The sequence below is a fragment of the Rhinoderma darwinii genome, chromosome 10 (assembly GCF_050947455.1).
Source record: "Rhinoderma darwinii isolate aRhiDar2 chromosome 10, aRhiDar2.hap1, whole genome shotgun sequence".
Lineage (NCBI taxonomy): Eukaryota > Metazoa > Chordata > Amphibia > Anura > Rhinodermatidae > Rhinoderma > Rhinoderma darwinii.
Window position 1 is genome coordinate 105705808 of NC_134696.1, and position 17483 is coordinate 105723290.

A 17483-nucleotide genomic window follows, 5' to 3' on the forward strand; every position below is an offset into this window, starting at 1 on the left:
TGTATAACCTGAATGTTACGTGTGTGTGATGTATAATGTTACGTGTGTGTGATGGGTAATGTTACATGTGTGTGATGGGTAATGTTACGTGTGTGTGATGTATAATGTTACATGTGTGTGTGATGGGTAATGTTACATGTGTGTGATGGGTGATGTTACGTGTGTGTGATGTGTAATGTTACGTGTGTGTGATGTATAATGTTACATGTGTGTGATGGGTAATGTTACGTGTGTGTGATGGGTAATGTTACGTGTGTGTGATGTATAATGTTACATGTGTGTGATGGGTAATGTTACATGTGTGTGATGGGTAATGTTACGTGTGTGTGATGTGTAATGTTACGTGTGTGTGATGGGTAATGTTACGTGTGTGTGATGGGTAATGTTACGTGTGTGTGATGGGTAATGTTACATGTGTGTGATGGGTAATGTTACGTGTGTGTGATGTATAATGTTACGTGTGTGTGATGGGTAATGTTACATGTGTGTTATGGGTAATGTTACGTGTGTGTGATGGGTAATGTTACATGTGTGTGATGGGTAATGTTACATGTGTGTGATGGGTAATGTTACATGTGTGTGATGGGTAATGTTACGTGTGTGTGATGGGTAATGTTACGTGTGTGTGATGGGTAATGTTACGTGTGTGTGATGTATAATGTTACGTGTGTGTGATGGGTAATGTTACATGTGTGTGATGGGTAATGTTACGTGTGTGTGATGGGTAATGTTACGTGTGTGTGATGTGTAATGTTACGTGTGTGTGATGTATAATGTTACGTGTGTGATGTATAATGTTACGTGTGTGATGGGTAATGTTACATGTGTGTGATGTGTAATGTTACATGTGTGTGATGGGTAATGTTACGTGTGTGTGATGTGTAATGTTACGTGTGTGTGATGGGTAATGTTACGTGTGTGTGATGGGTAATGGTACGTGTGTGTGATGTGTAATGTTACGTGTGTGTGATGTGTAATGTTACATGTGTGTGATGGGTAATGTTACATGTGTGTGATGGGTAATGTTACGTGTGTGTGATGGGTAATGTTACATGTGTGTGATGGGTAATGTTACGTGTGTGTGATGGGTAATGTTACGTGTGTGTGATGGGTAATGTTACGTGTGTGTGATGGGTAATGTTACGTGTGTGTGGTGGGTAATGTTACATGTGTGTGATGGGTAATGTTACGTGTGTGTGATGTGTAATGTTACGTGTGTGTGATGTGTAATGTTACGTGTGTGTGATGGGTAATGTTACATGTGTGTGATGGGTAATGTTACATGTGTGTGATGGGTAATGTTACATGTGTGTGATGGGTAATGTTACATGTGTGTGATGGGTAATGTTACATGTGTGTGATGGGTAATGTTACATGTGTGTGATGGGTAATGTTACGTGTGTGTGATGGGTAATGTTACGTGTGTGTGATGGGTAATGTTACGTGTGTGTGATGGGTAATGTTACGTGTGTGTGATGGGTAATGTTACGTGTGTGTGATGGGTAATGTTACATGTGTGTGATGGGTAATGTTACATGTGTGTGATGGGTAATGTTACATGTGTGTGATGGGTAATGTTACATGTGTGTGATGGGTAATGTTACATGTGTGTGATGGGTAATGTTACATGTGTGTGATGGGTAATGTTACATGTGTGTTATCTACTGTTTTGTCAGATAATGTCCCCTTGGAGAATACTGGCGGCTGCCCCCAGCAGGATGATGCTGATGATGATGATGATGGGGAATTCTTTGATTTTGACAGTGACGGCGAGGATCCTGATACCTGTAAAGGGTTAAAGATCCGGCAGCCATCATCAAATAGCCTCTCAGAAACTGCTCTTGTAGAGGAACACGCCACTCCCAGCAGAGGTAACTATCACCCTCATCCTCCCCCAAACCAGTGATGCAGGTTGTGCTACTTAACCCTCAGCAGCTGAAATTGACTATATGTCATCGGGGCTGGCACAATCCAGCGATCTCCAGACTGGCACCAAACACATCTCTAATTATAGATCCACACTGGATGTTCTGTATTAAAAGATCATACAGATTAATGTGGAGGAAAGTAATGGACGCCCAGGGCAATGTGGAGGAAAGTAATGGACCCCCAGAGTAATGTAGAGGAAAGTAATGGACCCCCAGAGTAATGTAGAGGAAAGTAATGGACCCCCAGGGCAATGTAGAGGAAAGTAATGGACCCCCAGGGCAATGTAGAGGAACGTAATGGACCCCAGAGTAATGTAGAGGAAAGTAATGGACCCCCAGGGCAATGTAGAGGAAAGTAATGGACCCCCAGGGTAATGTAGAGGAACGTAATGGACCCCCAGAATAATGTACAGGAAAGTAATGGATGCCCAGAATAATGTTCAGGAAAGTAATGGACCCCAGGGCAATGTGGAGGAAAGAAATGGACCCCCCAGAGCAATGTGGAGGAAAGAAATGGACCCCCAGAGTAATGTAGAGGAACGTAATGGACCCCCAGAATAATGTAGAGGAACGTAATGGACCCCCAGAGCAATGTAGAGGAACGTAATGGACCCCCAGAGCAATGTAGAGGAACGTAATGGACCCCCAGAACAATGTAGAGGAACGTAATGGACCCCCAGAACAATGTACAGGAAAGTAATGGACCCCCAGAGTAATGTAGAGGAACGTAATGGACCCCCAGAACAATGTACAGGAAAGTAATGGACCCCCAGAGTAATGTGGAGGAATGTAGTGGACCCCCAGAGCAATGTAGAGGAACGTAATGGACCCCCAGAGTACTGTAGAGGAAAGTAATGGACCCCCAGAACAATGTACAGGAAAGTAATGGACCCCCAGAGTAATGTGGAGGAATGTAGTGGACCCCCAGAGCAATGTAGAGGAAAGTAATGGTCCCCCAGAGTACTGTAGAGGAAAGTAATGGACCCCCAGAACAATGTACAGGAAAGTAATGGTCCCCCAGAGTACTGTAGAGGAACGTAATGGACCCCCAGAGTACTGTAGAGGAACGTAATGGACCCCCAGAGCAATGTAGAGGAACGTAATGGACCCCCAGAGCAATGTAGAGGAAAGTAATGGACCCCCAGAGTAACGTAGAGGAAAGTATTGCACCCCCAGAGCAACGTAAAGAAAAGTAATGGTCCCCCCAGAGCAACGTAGAGGAAAGTAATGGACCCCCAGAGTAACGTAGAGGAAACTAATGGACCCCCAGAGTAACGTAGAGGAAAGTAATGGTCCCACCAGAGCAATGTAGAGGAAAGTAACGGACCCCTAGAGCAATGTAGAGGAATGTAGTGGACCCCCAGAGCAATGTAGAGGAAAGTAATGGACCCCCAGAGTAACGTAGAGGAAAGTAATGGTCCCACCAGAGCAATGTAGAGGAAAGTAACGGACCCCTAGAGCAATGTAGAGGAATGTAGTGGACCCCCAGAGCAATGTAGAGGAAAGTAATGGACCCCCCCCAGAGCAATGTAGAGGAAAATAATGGACCCCCCCCAGAGCAATGTAGAGGAAAGTAATGGTCCCCCAGAGTAATGTAGAGGAAAGTAATGGACCCCCAGAGCAATGTAGCGGAAAGTAATGGACCCCCAGAGCAATGTAGAGAAAAGTAATGGACCCCCAGAGTAATGTAGAGGAAACTAATGGACCCCCAGAGTAGCGTAGAGGAAAGTAATGGACCCCCAGAACAATGTAGAGGAAAGTAATGGACCCCCAGAGCAATGTAGTGGAAAATAACGGACCCCCAGAGCAATGTAGAGAAAAGTAATGGTCCCCCATAGCAATGTAGAGGAAAGTAATGGACCCCCATAGCAATGTAGAGAAAAGTAATGGTCCCCCAGAGCAATGTAGAGGAAAGTAATGGACCCCCAGAGCAATGTAGAGGAAAGTAATGGACCCCCAGAGTAACGTAGAGGAAAGTAATGGACCCCCAGAGTAACGTAGAGGAAAGTAATGGTCCCCCAGAGCAATGTAGTGGAAAATAACGGACCCCCAGAGCAATGTAGAGAAAAGTAATGGTCCCCCAGAGCAATGTAGAGAAAAGTAATGGTCCCCCAGAGCAATGTAGAGAAAACTAATGGACCCCCAGAGCAATGTAGAGAAAAGTAATGGTCCCCCAGAGCAATGTAGAGGAAAGTAATGGACCCCCAGAGCAATGTAGAGAAAAGTAATGGACCCCCAGAGTAGCGTAGAGGAAAGTAATGGACCCCCAGAGTAACGTAGAGGAAAGTAATGGTCCCCCAGAGTAATGTAGAGGAAACTAATGGACCCCCAGAGTAGCGTAGAGGAAAGTAATGGTCCCCCATAGCAATGTAGAGGAAAGTAATGGTCCCCCAGAGCAATGTAGAGGAAAGTAATGGACCCCCAGAGCAATGTAGAGGAAAGTAATGGACCCCCAGAGTAATGTAGAGGAAAGTAATGGACCCCCAGAGCAATGTAGAGGAAAGTAATGGACCCCCAGAGTAACGTAGAGGAAAGTAATGGTCCCCCAGAGTAATGTAGAGGAAACTAATGGACCCCCAGAGTAGCGTAGAGGAAAGTAATGGTCCCCCATAGCAATGTAGAGGAAAGTAATGGTCCCCCAGAGCAATGTAGAGGAAAGTAATGGACCCCCAGAGCAATGTAGAGGAAAGTAATGGTCCCCCAGAGCAATGTAGAGGAAAGTAATGGACCCCCAGAGCAATGTAGAGGAAAGTAATGGACCCCCAGAGTAATGTAGAGGAACGTAATGGACCCCCAGAACAATGTAGAGGAAAGTAATGGTCCCCCATAGCAATGTAGAGGAAAGTAACGGACCCCCAGAGCAATGTAGAGGAAAGTAACGGTCCCCCAGAGCAATGTAGTGGAAAATAACGGACCCCCAGAGCAATGTAGAGGAAAGAAATGGACCCCCAGAGCAATGTAGAGGAAAGTAATGGACCCCCAGAGCAATGTAGAGGAAAGTAATGGACCCCCAGAGCAATGTAGAGGAAAGTAATGGACCCCCAGAGCAATGTAGAGGAAAGTAATGGTCCCCCAGAGCAATGTAGAGGAAAGTAATGGACCCCCAGAGCAATGTAGAGGAAAGTAATGGACCCCCAGAGTAATGTAGAGGAAAGTAATGGACCCCCAGAGTAATGTAGAGGAAAGTAATGGACCCCCAGAGTAATGTAGAGGAAAGTAATGGACCCCCAGAGCAATGTAGAGGAAAGTAATGGTCCCCCAGAGCAATGTAGAGAAAAGTAATGGACCCCCAGAGCAATGTAGAGGAAAGTAATGGACCCCCAGAGTAATGTAGAGGAAAGTAATGGACCCCCAGAGCAATGTAGAGGAAAGTAATGGACCCCCAGAGTAATGTAGAGGAACGTAATGGACCCCCAGAACAATGTAGAGGAAAGTAATGGACCCCCAGAGTAATGTATAGGAAAGTAATGGACCCCCAGAGTAATGTATAGGAAAGTTAAGGACCCCCAGAGCAATGTAGAGGAAAGTAATGGACCCCCAGAGCAATGTAGAGGACAGAAATGGACCCCCAGAGTAATGTAGAGGAACGTAATGGACCCCCAGAACAATGTAGAGGAAAGTAATGGACCCCCAGAGCAATGTAGTGGAAAATAACGGACCCCCAGAGCAATGTAGAGAAAAGTAATGGTCCCCCATAGCAATGTAGAGGAAAGTAATGGACCCCCAGAGCAATGTAGAGAAAAGTAATGGACCCCCAGAGCAATGTAGAGGAAAGTAATGGACCCCCAGAGCAATGTAGAGGAAAGTAATGGACCCCCAGAGCAATGTAGAGGAAAGTAATGGTCCCCCAGAGCAATGTAGAGGAAAGTAATGGACCCCCAGAGCAATGTAGAGGAAAGTAATGGACCCCCAGAGTAATGTAGAGGAAAGTAATGGACCCCCAGAGTAATGTAGAGGAAAGTAATGGACCCCCAGAGTAATGTAGAGGAAAGTAATGGACCCCCAGAGTAATGTAGAGGAAAGTAATGGTCCCCCAGAGCAATGTAGAGAAAAGTAATGGACCCCCAGAGCAATGTAGAGGAAAGTAATGGACCCCCAGAGTAATGTAGAGGAAAGTAATGGACCCCCAGAGCAATGTAGAGGAAAGTAATGGACCCCCAGAGTAGCGTAGAGGAAAGTAATGGTCCCCCATAGCAATGTAGAGGAAAGTAATGGTCCCCCAGAGCAATGTAGAGGAAAGTAATGGACCCCCAGAGCAATGTAGAGGAAAGTAATGGTCCCCCAGAGCAATGTAGAGGAAAGTAATGGACCCCCAGAGCAATGTAGAGGAAAGTAATGGACCCCCAGAGTAATGTAGAGGAACGTAATGGACCCCCAGAACAATGTAGAGGAAAGTAATGGTCTCCCATAGCAATGTAGAGGAAAGTAATGGACCCCCAGAGCAATGTAGAGGAAAGTAATGGTCCCCCAGAGCAATGTAGTGGAAAATAACGGACCCCCAGAGCAATGTAGAGAAAAGTAATGGTCCCCCAGAGCAATGTAGAGGAAAGAAATGGACCCCCAGAGCAATGTAGAGGAAAGTAATGGTCCCCCATAGCAATGTAGAGGAAAGTAATGGACCCCCAGAGCAATGTAGAGAAAAGTAATGGACCCCCAGAGCAATGTAGAGAAAAGTAATGGACCCCCAGAGCAATGTAGAGGAAAGTAATGGACCCCCAGAGCAATGTAGAGGAAAGTAATGGACCCCCAGAGCAATGTAGAGGAAAGTAATGGTCCCCCAGAGCAATGTAGAGGAAAGTAATGGACCCCCAGAGCAATGTAGAGGAAAGTAATGGACCCCCAGAGTAATGTAGAGGAAAGTAATGGACCCCCAGAGTAATGTAGAGGAAAGTAATGGACCCCCAGAGTAATGTAGAGGAAAGTAATGGACCCCCAGAGTAATGTAGAGGAAAGTAATGGTCCCCCAGAGCAATGTAGAGAAAAGTAATGGACCCCCAGAGCAATGTAGAGGAAAGTAATGGACCCCCAGAGTAATGTAGAGAAAAGTAATGGACCCCCAGAGCAATGTAGAGGAAAGTAATGGACCCCCAGAGTAATGTAGAGGAACGTAATGGACCCCCAGAACAATGTAGAGGAAAGTAATGGACCCCCAGAGTAATGTATAGGAAAGTAATGGACCCCCAGAGTAATGTATAGGAAAGTTAAGTACCCCCAGAGCAATGTAGAGGAAAGTAATGGACCCCCAGAGCAATGTAGAGGAAAGAAATGGACCCCCAGAGTAATGTAGAGGAACGTAATGGACCCCCAGAACAATGTAGAGGAAAGTAATGGACCCCCAGAGCAATGTAGTGGAAAATAACGGACCCCCAGAGCAATGTAGAGAAAAGTAATGGTCCCCCATAGCAATGTAGAGGAAAGTAATGGACCCCCAGAGCAATGTAGAGAAAAGTAATGGACCCCCAGAGCAATGTAGAGGAAAGTAATGGACCCCCAGAGCAATGTAGAGGAAAGTAATGGACCCCCAGAGCAATGTAGAGGAAAGTAATGGTCCCCCAGAGCAATGTAGAGGAAAGTAATGGACCCCCAGAGCAATGTAGAGGAAAGTAATGGACCCCCAGAGCAATGTAGAGGAAAGTAATGGACCCCCAGAGTAATGTAGAGGAAAGTAATGGACCCCCAGAGTAATGTAGAGGAAAGTAATGGACCCCCAGAGTAATGTAGAGGAAAGTAATGGACCCCCAGAGTAATGTAGAGGAAAGTAATGGTCCCCCAGAGCAATGTAGAGAAAAGTAATGGACCCCCAGAGCAATGTAGAGGAAAGTAATGGACCCCCAGAGTAATGTAGAGGAAAGTAATGGACCCCCAGAGTAATGTAGAGGAAAGTAATGGTCCCCCAGAGCAATGTAGAGAAAAGTAATGGACCCCCAGAGCAATGTAGAGGAAAGTAATGGACCCCCAGAGCAATGTAGAGGAAAGTAATGGACCCCCAGAGTAATGTAGAGGAACGTAATGGACCCCCAGAACAATGTAGAGGAAAGTAATGGACCCCCAGAGTAATGTATAGGAAAGTAATGGACCCCCAGAGTAATGTATAGGAAAGTTAAGGACCCCCAGAGCAATGTAGAGGAAAGTAATGGACCCCCAGAGCAATGTAGAGGAAAGAAATGGACCCCCAGAGTAATGTAGAGGAACGTAATGGACCCCCAGACTAATGTAGAGGAAAGTAATGGACCCCCAGAGTAATGTAGAGGAAATTAATGGACCTCCAAAGGAGTGAGACGGAAAGTAATGGACCCCCAGAGCAATGTACAGGAAAGTAATGGACCCCCAGAGCAATGTACAGGAAAGTAATGGACCCCAGAGTAATGTAGAGGAAAGTAATGGACCCCAGACTAATGTAGAGGAAAGTAATGGACCCCCAAAGGAGTGAGATGGAAAGTAATGGACCCCCAGAGCAATGTAGAGAAAAGTAATGGTCCCCCAGACTAATGTATAGGAAAGTTAAGGACCACCAGAGGAGGGTGGAGGAAAGTAAAGGGATTTTTTTCTTATTATTCTTTGGGGGTTTCTGGTTTTATGTAAATATGAGGCTGAAAACTGTTGAGACCTCCTTGTCCTGCTCACACAACTGATGGGTTTGGTTTTGTGATTATATTCAGTGCAGACAATCCTCTGTGATCTAAACACACCAGCAGCGCAAATCTCTCTCCTGTCCTGACAGTTTGTTACAATGTATTAGTGCAGGTAAAATGTATCAGTCTGGAGTCCAGACTGGATACAACTGTAACAAACCGTCAGCTGTGAGAAGTATTAGGTCTCGTTCACTGACAGCAAGCACAGATATTAACACTGACGAGGAATTGAAATACAATGGCTATTAGAAAGTTGCAAAACTTTTCATTTTACAATTGTTTAAAAATGCTTTTTTTTGTTAATACAAAACGAGAAACATAAAATACAGATAAGTTGTGGTCTGCCAGTATAACTCTCATCGTCCGCCTCGTGCCGCTCTCCCTGAATAGACCGGTGCCCACGGACCAGCGCCAATGAAGGGTTACCGGCATCACACTCCTCCGTAGAGCGATTCTGAGGATGAGATGACGCAGGGAAATTCTAGATTGTAAAGTTGGAGATTCGCAGTAAAATTTGTGCCACTTTCCGTCTTTATACTTCTCATTGGACACGGCGCCGACTCATCTCATCATCAAACAAATTTGGCGATATTTTGCACATTTTACCGCAAATTTACACCGTGACATGACTTTTTTTTGTCCGTTCACACGTGGAAATCCACAGCAAATACAGTAGCAGCAAAGTGGATGAGATAAAACAAATCTCCTCCACACGCCGCGGAAATACGGAGCGGAAGAACCGCTCAGAAATGGACCTGCGGTGCAGAGTTTTATTCCGCAGCGTCAGTTGTATTTGTGTAGTCGCTGCTTATTTGTTGTGAGTTTTCCCCATTGAATTCAATACGGAGGTAAATCCCTTCCGCAAAAAACGCAACTCCGCAAAAAAAAAAAAAACAACAACTCATGCTTACCCAGGATTCTGTGTTCCTCCCTGCAGCGTGGCCTCCTGGGGTGATGCTTCATCTCATGTGACTGTTGCAGCCAATCACAGGCTGCAGCAGTCACATGGGATGCAACGTCATTCCAGGAGGCCGGCACGCTGACAGGCCGGTTAATGCAGCAGTTTTCCGCAGCGGACAGTCCGGGCGAAAAACTGCACCACAGTTTGGTGCGATTTTTCGCCCGGAATTCCCTGTGGCGCACAGGGTGGAGACGCTGCCTGCTTTTACACAGCGTATCCTCCCCATGTGAACACGGCCCAAGTATAGGAACACCCACAGAGTGTTCAGGGCGGATTTTCGGGTGTATTTTCCGCTGCATAAAGCCGCGCCGGAAAAACAAAACCGTGATACTTACCCCCCTCTCCTGTGCGTGGACCAGCCTCCTGGGATGACGTCACAGGCCATGTGACCGCTGCAGCCTGTGACTGGCTGCAGCAGTCACATGGGATGAATCGTCATCCCAGGAGGCCGGACCAGGGAAAAGAAGCAGGGAACTCTGGGTAAGTCTGACTTTTTTCTTACTTGCGATTTTTGCGGCGGAATTCACCACTTTGTTGCGGGTTTAAGCACCCAATTGAATTCAAAAGGGGGGAAACCCCGCAACACAAGTGCAGCGATTCCGTAGCATTAATGGACATGCTGCGACTCAAGAAACCGCACCGCAGGTCAATTTACGTGCATTTTTTCGGTGGCTTTTTTCCAGAATTGTTGATATCTCATCCACCCGCTGCTACTGTAATAATCCAGGGATTTTCCGCAGGGAAATCCGTTGTGGAAAATCCGCAATGTTTATGCCGTGTGTTCCTACCATAAGGCCTAATTCACACGAACATGTTTGGTCCGTGATCTACGATCCGCATGTCGGCAGTATTTCCCGGACTGAACACCGTGCAGGAGGAACGCTAAAAGCATCAGAGTTACTTTACGTACGATTCCAGGAGTCCCTGCCTCGCTGCCGGAAAACTGACCCGCACTGTGATCATGTTTTCAGCACAGGACAGTAATTCTGCAGGGAGGCAGCGACACCCGGCGTCATAGATAACTGATCCTAGGAGCCCGGCTCCCTGCCGATATGCGGACCGTATATATCACAGACCGAACACGCTCGTGTGAATTAGGCCTAAAGGGGTTTTCCTGGACTTTGATATTGATGATCTGTTGTTCGGATAGGTCATAAATATAAGATCGGTGGGGGTCCAACCCCCAGCACCCCCTCGATCAGCTGATTAAAGGGGCCGCGGTGCTCCGGTAAACGCTGCGGCCTCTTTATTTCTTACCAGGCACATCTCTGGACATGAAGAGCCCACAGCGCTCACCGGAGCACCATGGCCCCTTTAATCAGGTGATCGTGGGGGTGCTTGTTAGTCGGACCCCCACCAATCTGATACTCCCAGAAACCCCCTCTATGTGGGCCTGTGTGGTCACATTCTGTTTTGGGCTCCTGGTTCTCACATTTACAGATGAGTTCTATAGACTTTTCTATAACTATCTGATAATCCAGCGCTTGTCAGGCCCTTTGATGTTGGATTAAAGGAATTTTACAGTATGAGGGAGTTGCTGTATGAGCAGAGGTACCTGTGCGGCTATGGACGGAATAAGACACTGTAAAATCCTGGCAAGACCCTTCATCACGCAGCGAGGCCTCCGTGTCTGGACACGCCTTATAATATGTCGGGAAATATTACCGTCAATTTCTATTGAGAAGCAAATGAATGAGCTCATGGTCACGTGACCCTCTGAGAGTGACCGGATTCGTCTACAATGATGGTATTGATTCATGAGCGGAGCCCCTGCTGCTCGGAGTGACAGTGACCTCTGCTCAGCAGTGTGAGGGATCCTCCTCATCTCTCCCTATACTTCCATGTACGCTGCTATAATCCTGAGTTGTGATGTCATCGTGATGTCATGACGCCGTATCCTACACTGTAGAGAGCTACACGTGACGCCAGATAATAATCTCCTGCACCGTTCACCTTCATGTTGATGGGCTGCAGATTATAGTGATGTCCTGCTGTAAATAGATTGTAGAGTTTTTCTTGTTTTTCATGTTTTTTTTTTAAAATGCCACTTTTCTTCTTTTCACAGAGCCAACTGCTCCAGCGCGACCATCAAAGTAAGTACAGAGGTCTCTACTTTCTATGTAGGCTGGGTGAGATCTTATATGGAGATATAGATATTAGTCCCTTAGACTCATTCATGTGCTTCTAAGGAGTCTGAAGATGTCATATGACCCCAGAGTGTTCACAGGCTCTTCATTGTGAGGATCCTGCATACAGCAGCCCAGAGCTCAGCTTCCATGATGGAGGAATGGTGTTCCAGGGTTAGGAAAAGGGATCTGTTTTTCTTTTTCTTCCAGAGAAGGCGCCATTCTTGTCCATAGGCCACGTCTGGTATTGCAGCTCATTCCCATTTAAGTGAACACCAGTCTGTGAAGCTTCCACTCAGGCTGACAGTAAAGTAATAAAGGTCCTGGGAGCTGGACGCTGAAGTTTAGGAAAACAAAGACAGAAAAATATTTTCGGATCAGATGTTTGTGGGCTGCTCTCAGGGGAGTCCCTGTGATCAGACTGTATAGGATTCCCAGAGCGCTGCGTGCACTAGTCCCTGAAACATCCCGCTGCTGCATTCTGGTCTTATAAGGAATTATCCGGAATGATGGAGACGAAGGAATTATCAATGGTCTAATACAACTCATCCTCATATCTGATGGGAACAGGAGCGCCGTGATCCCGGGGTACAAGGGGGCAAATAATATAGGTCATCTAGGTCCTACGTGATGAGTGGAGTCTCCTGAAGACATGCAGGTGTTCCTCAGGAAAATACTCAAAATCAATTCATTTACTACAATAATGTGATGCTCTGCAGAGGTCAGTGGTGTAATAATCTGCAGGATATATCACTATGTATCTGTCAGGAGGTAGAGGAGCGATGTTCTGCAGATCTGTAGAGAGGTCAGTGGTGTAATAATCTGCAGGATATATCACTATGTATCTGTCAGGAGGTAGAGGAGCGATGTTCTGCAGATCTATAGAGAGGTCAGTGGTGTAATAATCTGCAGGATATATCACTATGTATCTGTCAGGAGGTGGAGGAGCGATGTTCTGCAGATCTGTAGAGAGGTCAGTGGTGTAATAATCTGCAGGATATATCACTATGTATCTGTTAGGAGGTAGAGGAGCAATGTTCTGCAGATCTGTAGAGGTCAGTGGTGTTATAATCTGCAGGATATATCACTATGTATCTGTCAGGAGGTAGAGGAGCAATGTTCTGCAGATCTGTAGAGAGGTCAGTGGTGTAATAATCTGCAGGATATATCACTATGTATCTGTCAGGAGGTAGAGGAGCAATGTTCTGCAGATCTGTAGAGGTCAGTGGTGTAATAATCTGCAGGATATATCACTATATCTGTCAGGAGGTAGAGGAGCGATGTTCTGCAGATCTGTAGAGAGGTCAGTAGTGTAATAATCTGCAGGATATATCACTATATCTGTCAGGAGGTAGAGGAGCGATGTTCTGCAGATCTGTAGAGAGGTCAGTGGTGTAATAATCTGCAGGATATATCACTATATCTGTCAGGAGGTAGAGGAGCGATGTTCTGCAGATCTGTAGAGAGGTCAGTGGTGTAATAATCTGCAGGATATATCACTATGTATCTGTCAGGAGGTAGAGGAGCAATGTTCTGCAGATCTGTAGAGGTCAGTGGTGTAATACTCTGCAGGATATATCACTATGTATCTGTCAGGAGGTAGAGGAGCAATGTTCTGCAGATCTCTAGAGAGGTCAGTGGTGTAATAATCTGCAGGATATATCACTATGTATCTGTCAGGAGGTAGAGGAGCAATGTTCTGCAGATCTGTAGAGAGGTCAGTGGTGTAATAATCTGCAGGATATATCACTATGTATCTGTCAGGAGGTGGAGGAGCAATGTTCTGCAGATCTGTAGAGAGGTCAGTGGTGTAATAATCTGCAGGATATATCACTATGTATCTGTCAGGAGGTAGAGGAGCAATGTTCTGCAGATCTGTAGAGAGGTCAGGGGTGTAATAATCTGCAGGATATATCACTATGTATCTGTCAGGAGGTAGAGGTGCAATGTTCTGCAGATCTGTAGAGAGGTCAGTGGTGTAATAATCTGCAGGATATATCACTATGTATCTGTCAGGAGGTAGAGGAGCAATGTTCTGCAGATCTGTAGAGGGGTCAGTGTTGTAATAATCTGCAGGATATATCACTATGTATCTGTCAGGAGGTAGAGGAGCAATGTTCTGCAGATCTGTAGAGAGGTCAGTGGTGTAATAATCTGCAGGATATATCACTATGTATCTGTCAGGAGGTAGAGGAGCAATGTTCTGCAGATCTGTAGAGAGGTCAGTGGTGTAATAATCTGCAGGATATATCACTATGTATCTGTCAGGAGGTAGAGGAGCAATGTTCTGCAGATCTGTAGAGAGGTCAGTGTTGTAATAATCTGCAGGATATATCACTATGTATCTGTCAGGAGGTAGAGGAGCAATGTTCTGCAGATCTGTAGAGAGGTCAGTGGTGTAATAATCTGCAGGATATATCACTATGTATCTGTCAGGAGGTAGAGGTGCAATGTTCTGCAGATCTGTAGAGAGGTCAGTGTTGTAATAATCTGCAGGATATATCACTATGTATCTGTCAGGAGGTAGAGGAGCAATGTTCTGCAGATCTGTAGAGGTCAGTGGTGTAATAATCTGCAGGATATATCACTATGTATCTGTCAGGAGGTAGAGGAGCAATGTTCTGCAGATCTGTAGAGAGGTCAGTGGTGTAATAATCTGCAGGATATATCACTATGTATCTGTCAGGGGGTAGAGGAGCAATGTTCTGCAGATCTGTAGAGAGGTCAGTGGTGTAATAATTGCAGGATATATCACTATGTATCTGTCAGGAGGTAGAGGAGCAATGTTCTGCAGATCTGTAGAGAGGTCAGTGGTGTAATAATCTGCAGGATATATCACTATGTATCTGTCAGGAGGTAGAGGAGCAATGTTCTGCAGATCTGTAGAGAGGTCAGTGGTGTAATAATCTGCAGGATATATCACTATGTATCTGTCAGGAGGTAGAGGAGCAATGTTCTGCAGATCTGTAGAGAGGTCAGTGTTGTAATAATCTGCAGGATATATCACTATGTATCTGTCAGGAGGTAGAGGAGCAATGCTCTGCAGATCTGTAGAGAGGTCAGTGATGTAATAATCTGCAGGATATATCACTATGTATCTGTCAGGGGGTAGAGGAGCAATGTTCTGCAGATCTGTAGAGAGGTCAGGGGTGTAATAATCTGCAGGATATATCACTATGTATCTGTCAGGAGGTAGAGGAGCAATGTTCTGCAGATCTGTAGAGAGGTCAGTGTTGTAATAATCTGCAGGATATATCACTATGTATCTGTCAGGAGGTAGAGGAGCAATGCTCTGCAGATCTGTAGAGAGGTCAGTGATGTAATAATCTGCAGGATATATCACTATGTATCTGTCAGGGGGTAGAGGAGCAATGTTCTGCAGATCTGTAGAGAGGTCAGGGGTGTAATAATCTGCAGGATATATCACTATGTATCTGTCAGGAGGTAGAGGAGCAATGTTCTGCAGATCTGTAGAGAGGTCAGTGGTGTAATAATCTGCAGGATATATCACTATGTATCTGTCAGGAGGTGGAGGAGCAATGTTCTGCAGATCTGTAGAGAGGTCAGTGGTGTAATAATCTGCAGGATATATCACTATGTATCTGTCAGGAGGTAGAGGAGCAATGTTCTGCAGATCTGTAGAGAGGTCAGTGGTGTAATAATCTGCAGGATATATCACTATGTATCTGTCAGGAGGTGGAGGAGCGATGTTCTGCAGGGCCTTTATGGTGATGATGGTATCACAGTGTGGAGGACGTTGTATAAGGTTCGCGCTCCTGATTTTCGTTGCTGAGTCGCTTTGTGATGAACATTTATCGGGTGGTTTAGCTGGCGCGGTGCACGTTCGGCCTCTATGCCCGCTTGGTCTGCTGACTTGTATGCCAGCGTGCAGATGGGTTTTCATTAGAATAAGAAGTGACTGGCAGACGTCTGCAGCTGTGCGGGTATATAGAGTGTGTATAGGGCGACACGCTCTGTAACGGTCCAGTTTACCCTCGTGTGCCCTTATCTGGACATACCCATTAGATAAATGATGGCGGGACCATCTAATGCGCCCCCAACAGCAGATATCATAGGGAAGGGGGATCGGGCATGTGGTCAGATGTGTCCGGCAGCGGCTTATTCCCCTCTACCCGTTGAAAACACAAATACGCTGCGCTAAACACCTGTATGGGGGACCCGGGAGCGGTCGGACGACAGCTGTCCTGGGTGTATGGGCAGATTTCGCCTAAAGGCGGCCATTAAATAACTGCTGGCCGAACACTTATTTCTCCAGACTCCCCCATAAACGGGGAGAGGGGAATAAACCGCTGCCAGACCCCTCAGGACTGATCTCCCTTCCAACATGGCCAATCCTTCTCTCCCCCGACATCGGCCATCAGGGTGGCCCCCATACACCATTGGATGATCCCGCCATAATCGTCCGGTTCACCTGAGTTTCGCCTCGTGTGTATGGACTCCTACGAGCGCGGCCTCCAGCGTCACTGCTGCTCATCAATGGTCAGTGAGGAATCTTCATCATTGCGGACGACTTCTCAGTTCTGCCTCTCACACTGGAATCTCCCTCCTTTACCACCGCCTGCCGGAGGTTGTTCCTTGTTCACATACACCACTTACATTTCCTAGAAAAAAGCCGCGTTTCATGTCGTACATGCAGAGTCCTAGCGTAAGGCATGCTGGGACTTGTAGTGCTACAGCAGCTGCAAGGAAAGATTTGTCCCTGGTTGTCAAGTGACAAGTCCTGAGTTAATGTCTACAACTAATATTCTACATCCATTTATTCTGGTTTTAACAAACTTCTGACATGTGACAGCTGAGGACTTGTTACAATGTATCCCGTCTAGACAATCCTCTGTGAGCTAAACACAGCTGCAGAAATCTCTTTCCTGTCTTGATAGTTTGTTACAATGTATCAGTCTGGAGTCCAGGGTGTTTACCTCACAGAGGATTTGGGACATTGCAACAGACTCAATTATTAGATCAGGATGGGTTTTCAGCTTCTGGATGTCAATAAGGAATATTTTGATTCACTGACCGCAAGCAGAAATCTTGTAAATGGAGAGGAAATTGGAAAGTTGCACAAAACCGGAATAAATGCTTTACCCTCCATCACGAATGGGTGCACTCGGAGGGGCGGTCAGTGGGAGATCTCAGAGGTTTGCAGGGGATTTGTTGCGGATATGATATTGTGCGGGTGTGATATTGTGCGGATATGATATAGCGCGGGTATGATATTGTGCGGCCTTGGTCTCCCCCCTGCTGTTCAGAGCCGCCACAGATCATTCACGTGCATATTGATGTGAGAATGTCACCCCGCAGCCCCAATTCTGGGAGAGGCAGACCTAGGGGGAGGGGGGAATGAGAGCGAGGCCCGGGATGTGTGACTGGAGTCTGAATCTTTCATCCACTTCCTGCTGGTCAAATTCATGGCAGCGGAGGGATTGGCTGGGCTGTGGACTGTGAGGGGTTAAGCGCAGGTAATTGCAGCAGGGCTGTGAACAGACTATGGGGTGACCTATAACCCTAATGCTACATTGTAATCCTAGAACCCTGCGCTGCTACAATGTAACTACTACCCTACACAATGTGCCCGTACATTATAACCCTATTACACAACAGCCGGGTCCTGTCATGTCAATGAATGAGAACGCTGCAATATAGAGACTGCGGCTCTGCAGAGACTTCCCTGACCGAAATAGAGACCGCTGAACCTCAGCGACCGCTCTGAGACAGAGATCCCATTGTTTTCCCCAAACTCTTGCAGAAATGTCAGGGAGTATCAGCGGAGCTGCAGATGGGGGTTATGTGTATATGGGGGGATCTATGGATATAGGAT

The 17483-nt window shown here is 46.3% G+C and overlaps 1 protein-coding gene across 1 annotated transcript in view; it reads left to right on the forward strand.

Moving 5' to 3' along the window:
• ARHGEF10L (Rho guanine nucleotide exchange factor 10 like) overlaps positions 1-17483 on the forward strand; it is a 75395-nt gene that overhangs the window by 20686 nt on the left and 37226 nt on the right. Inside the window, exons 3-4 of the mRNA XM_075840929.1 lie at positions 1677-1871; positions 11587-11614. Coding sequence (XP_075697044.1) covers positions 1677-1871; positions 11587-11614 — 223 coding nt within the window. The remainder of the gene's footprint in view (positions 1-1676; positions 1872-11586; positions 11615-17483) is intronic.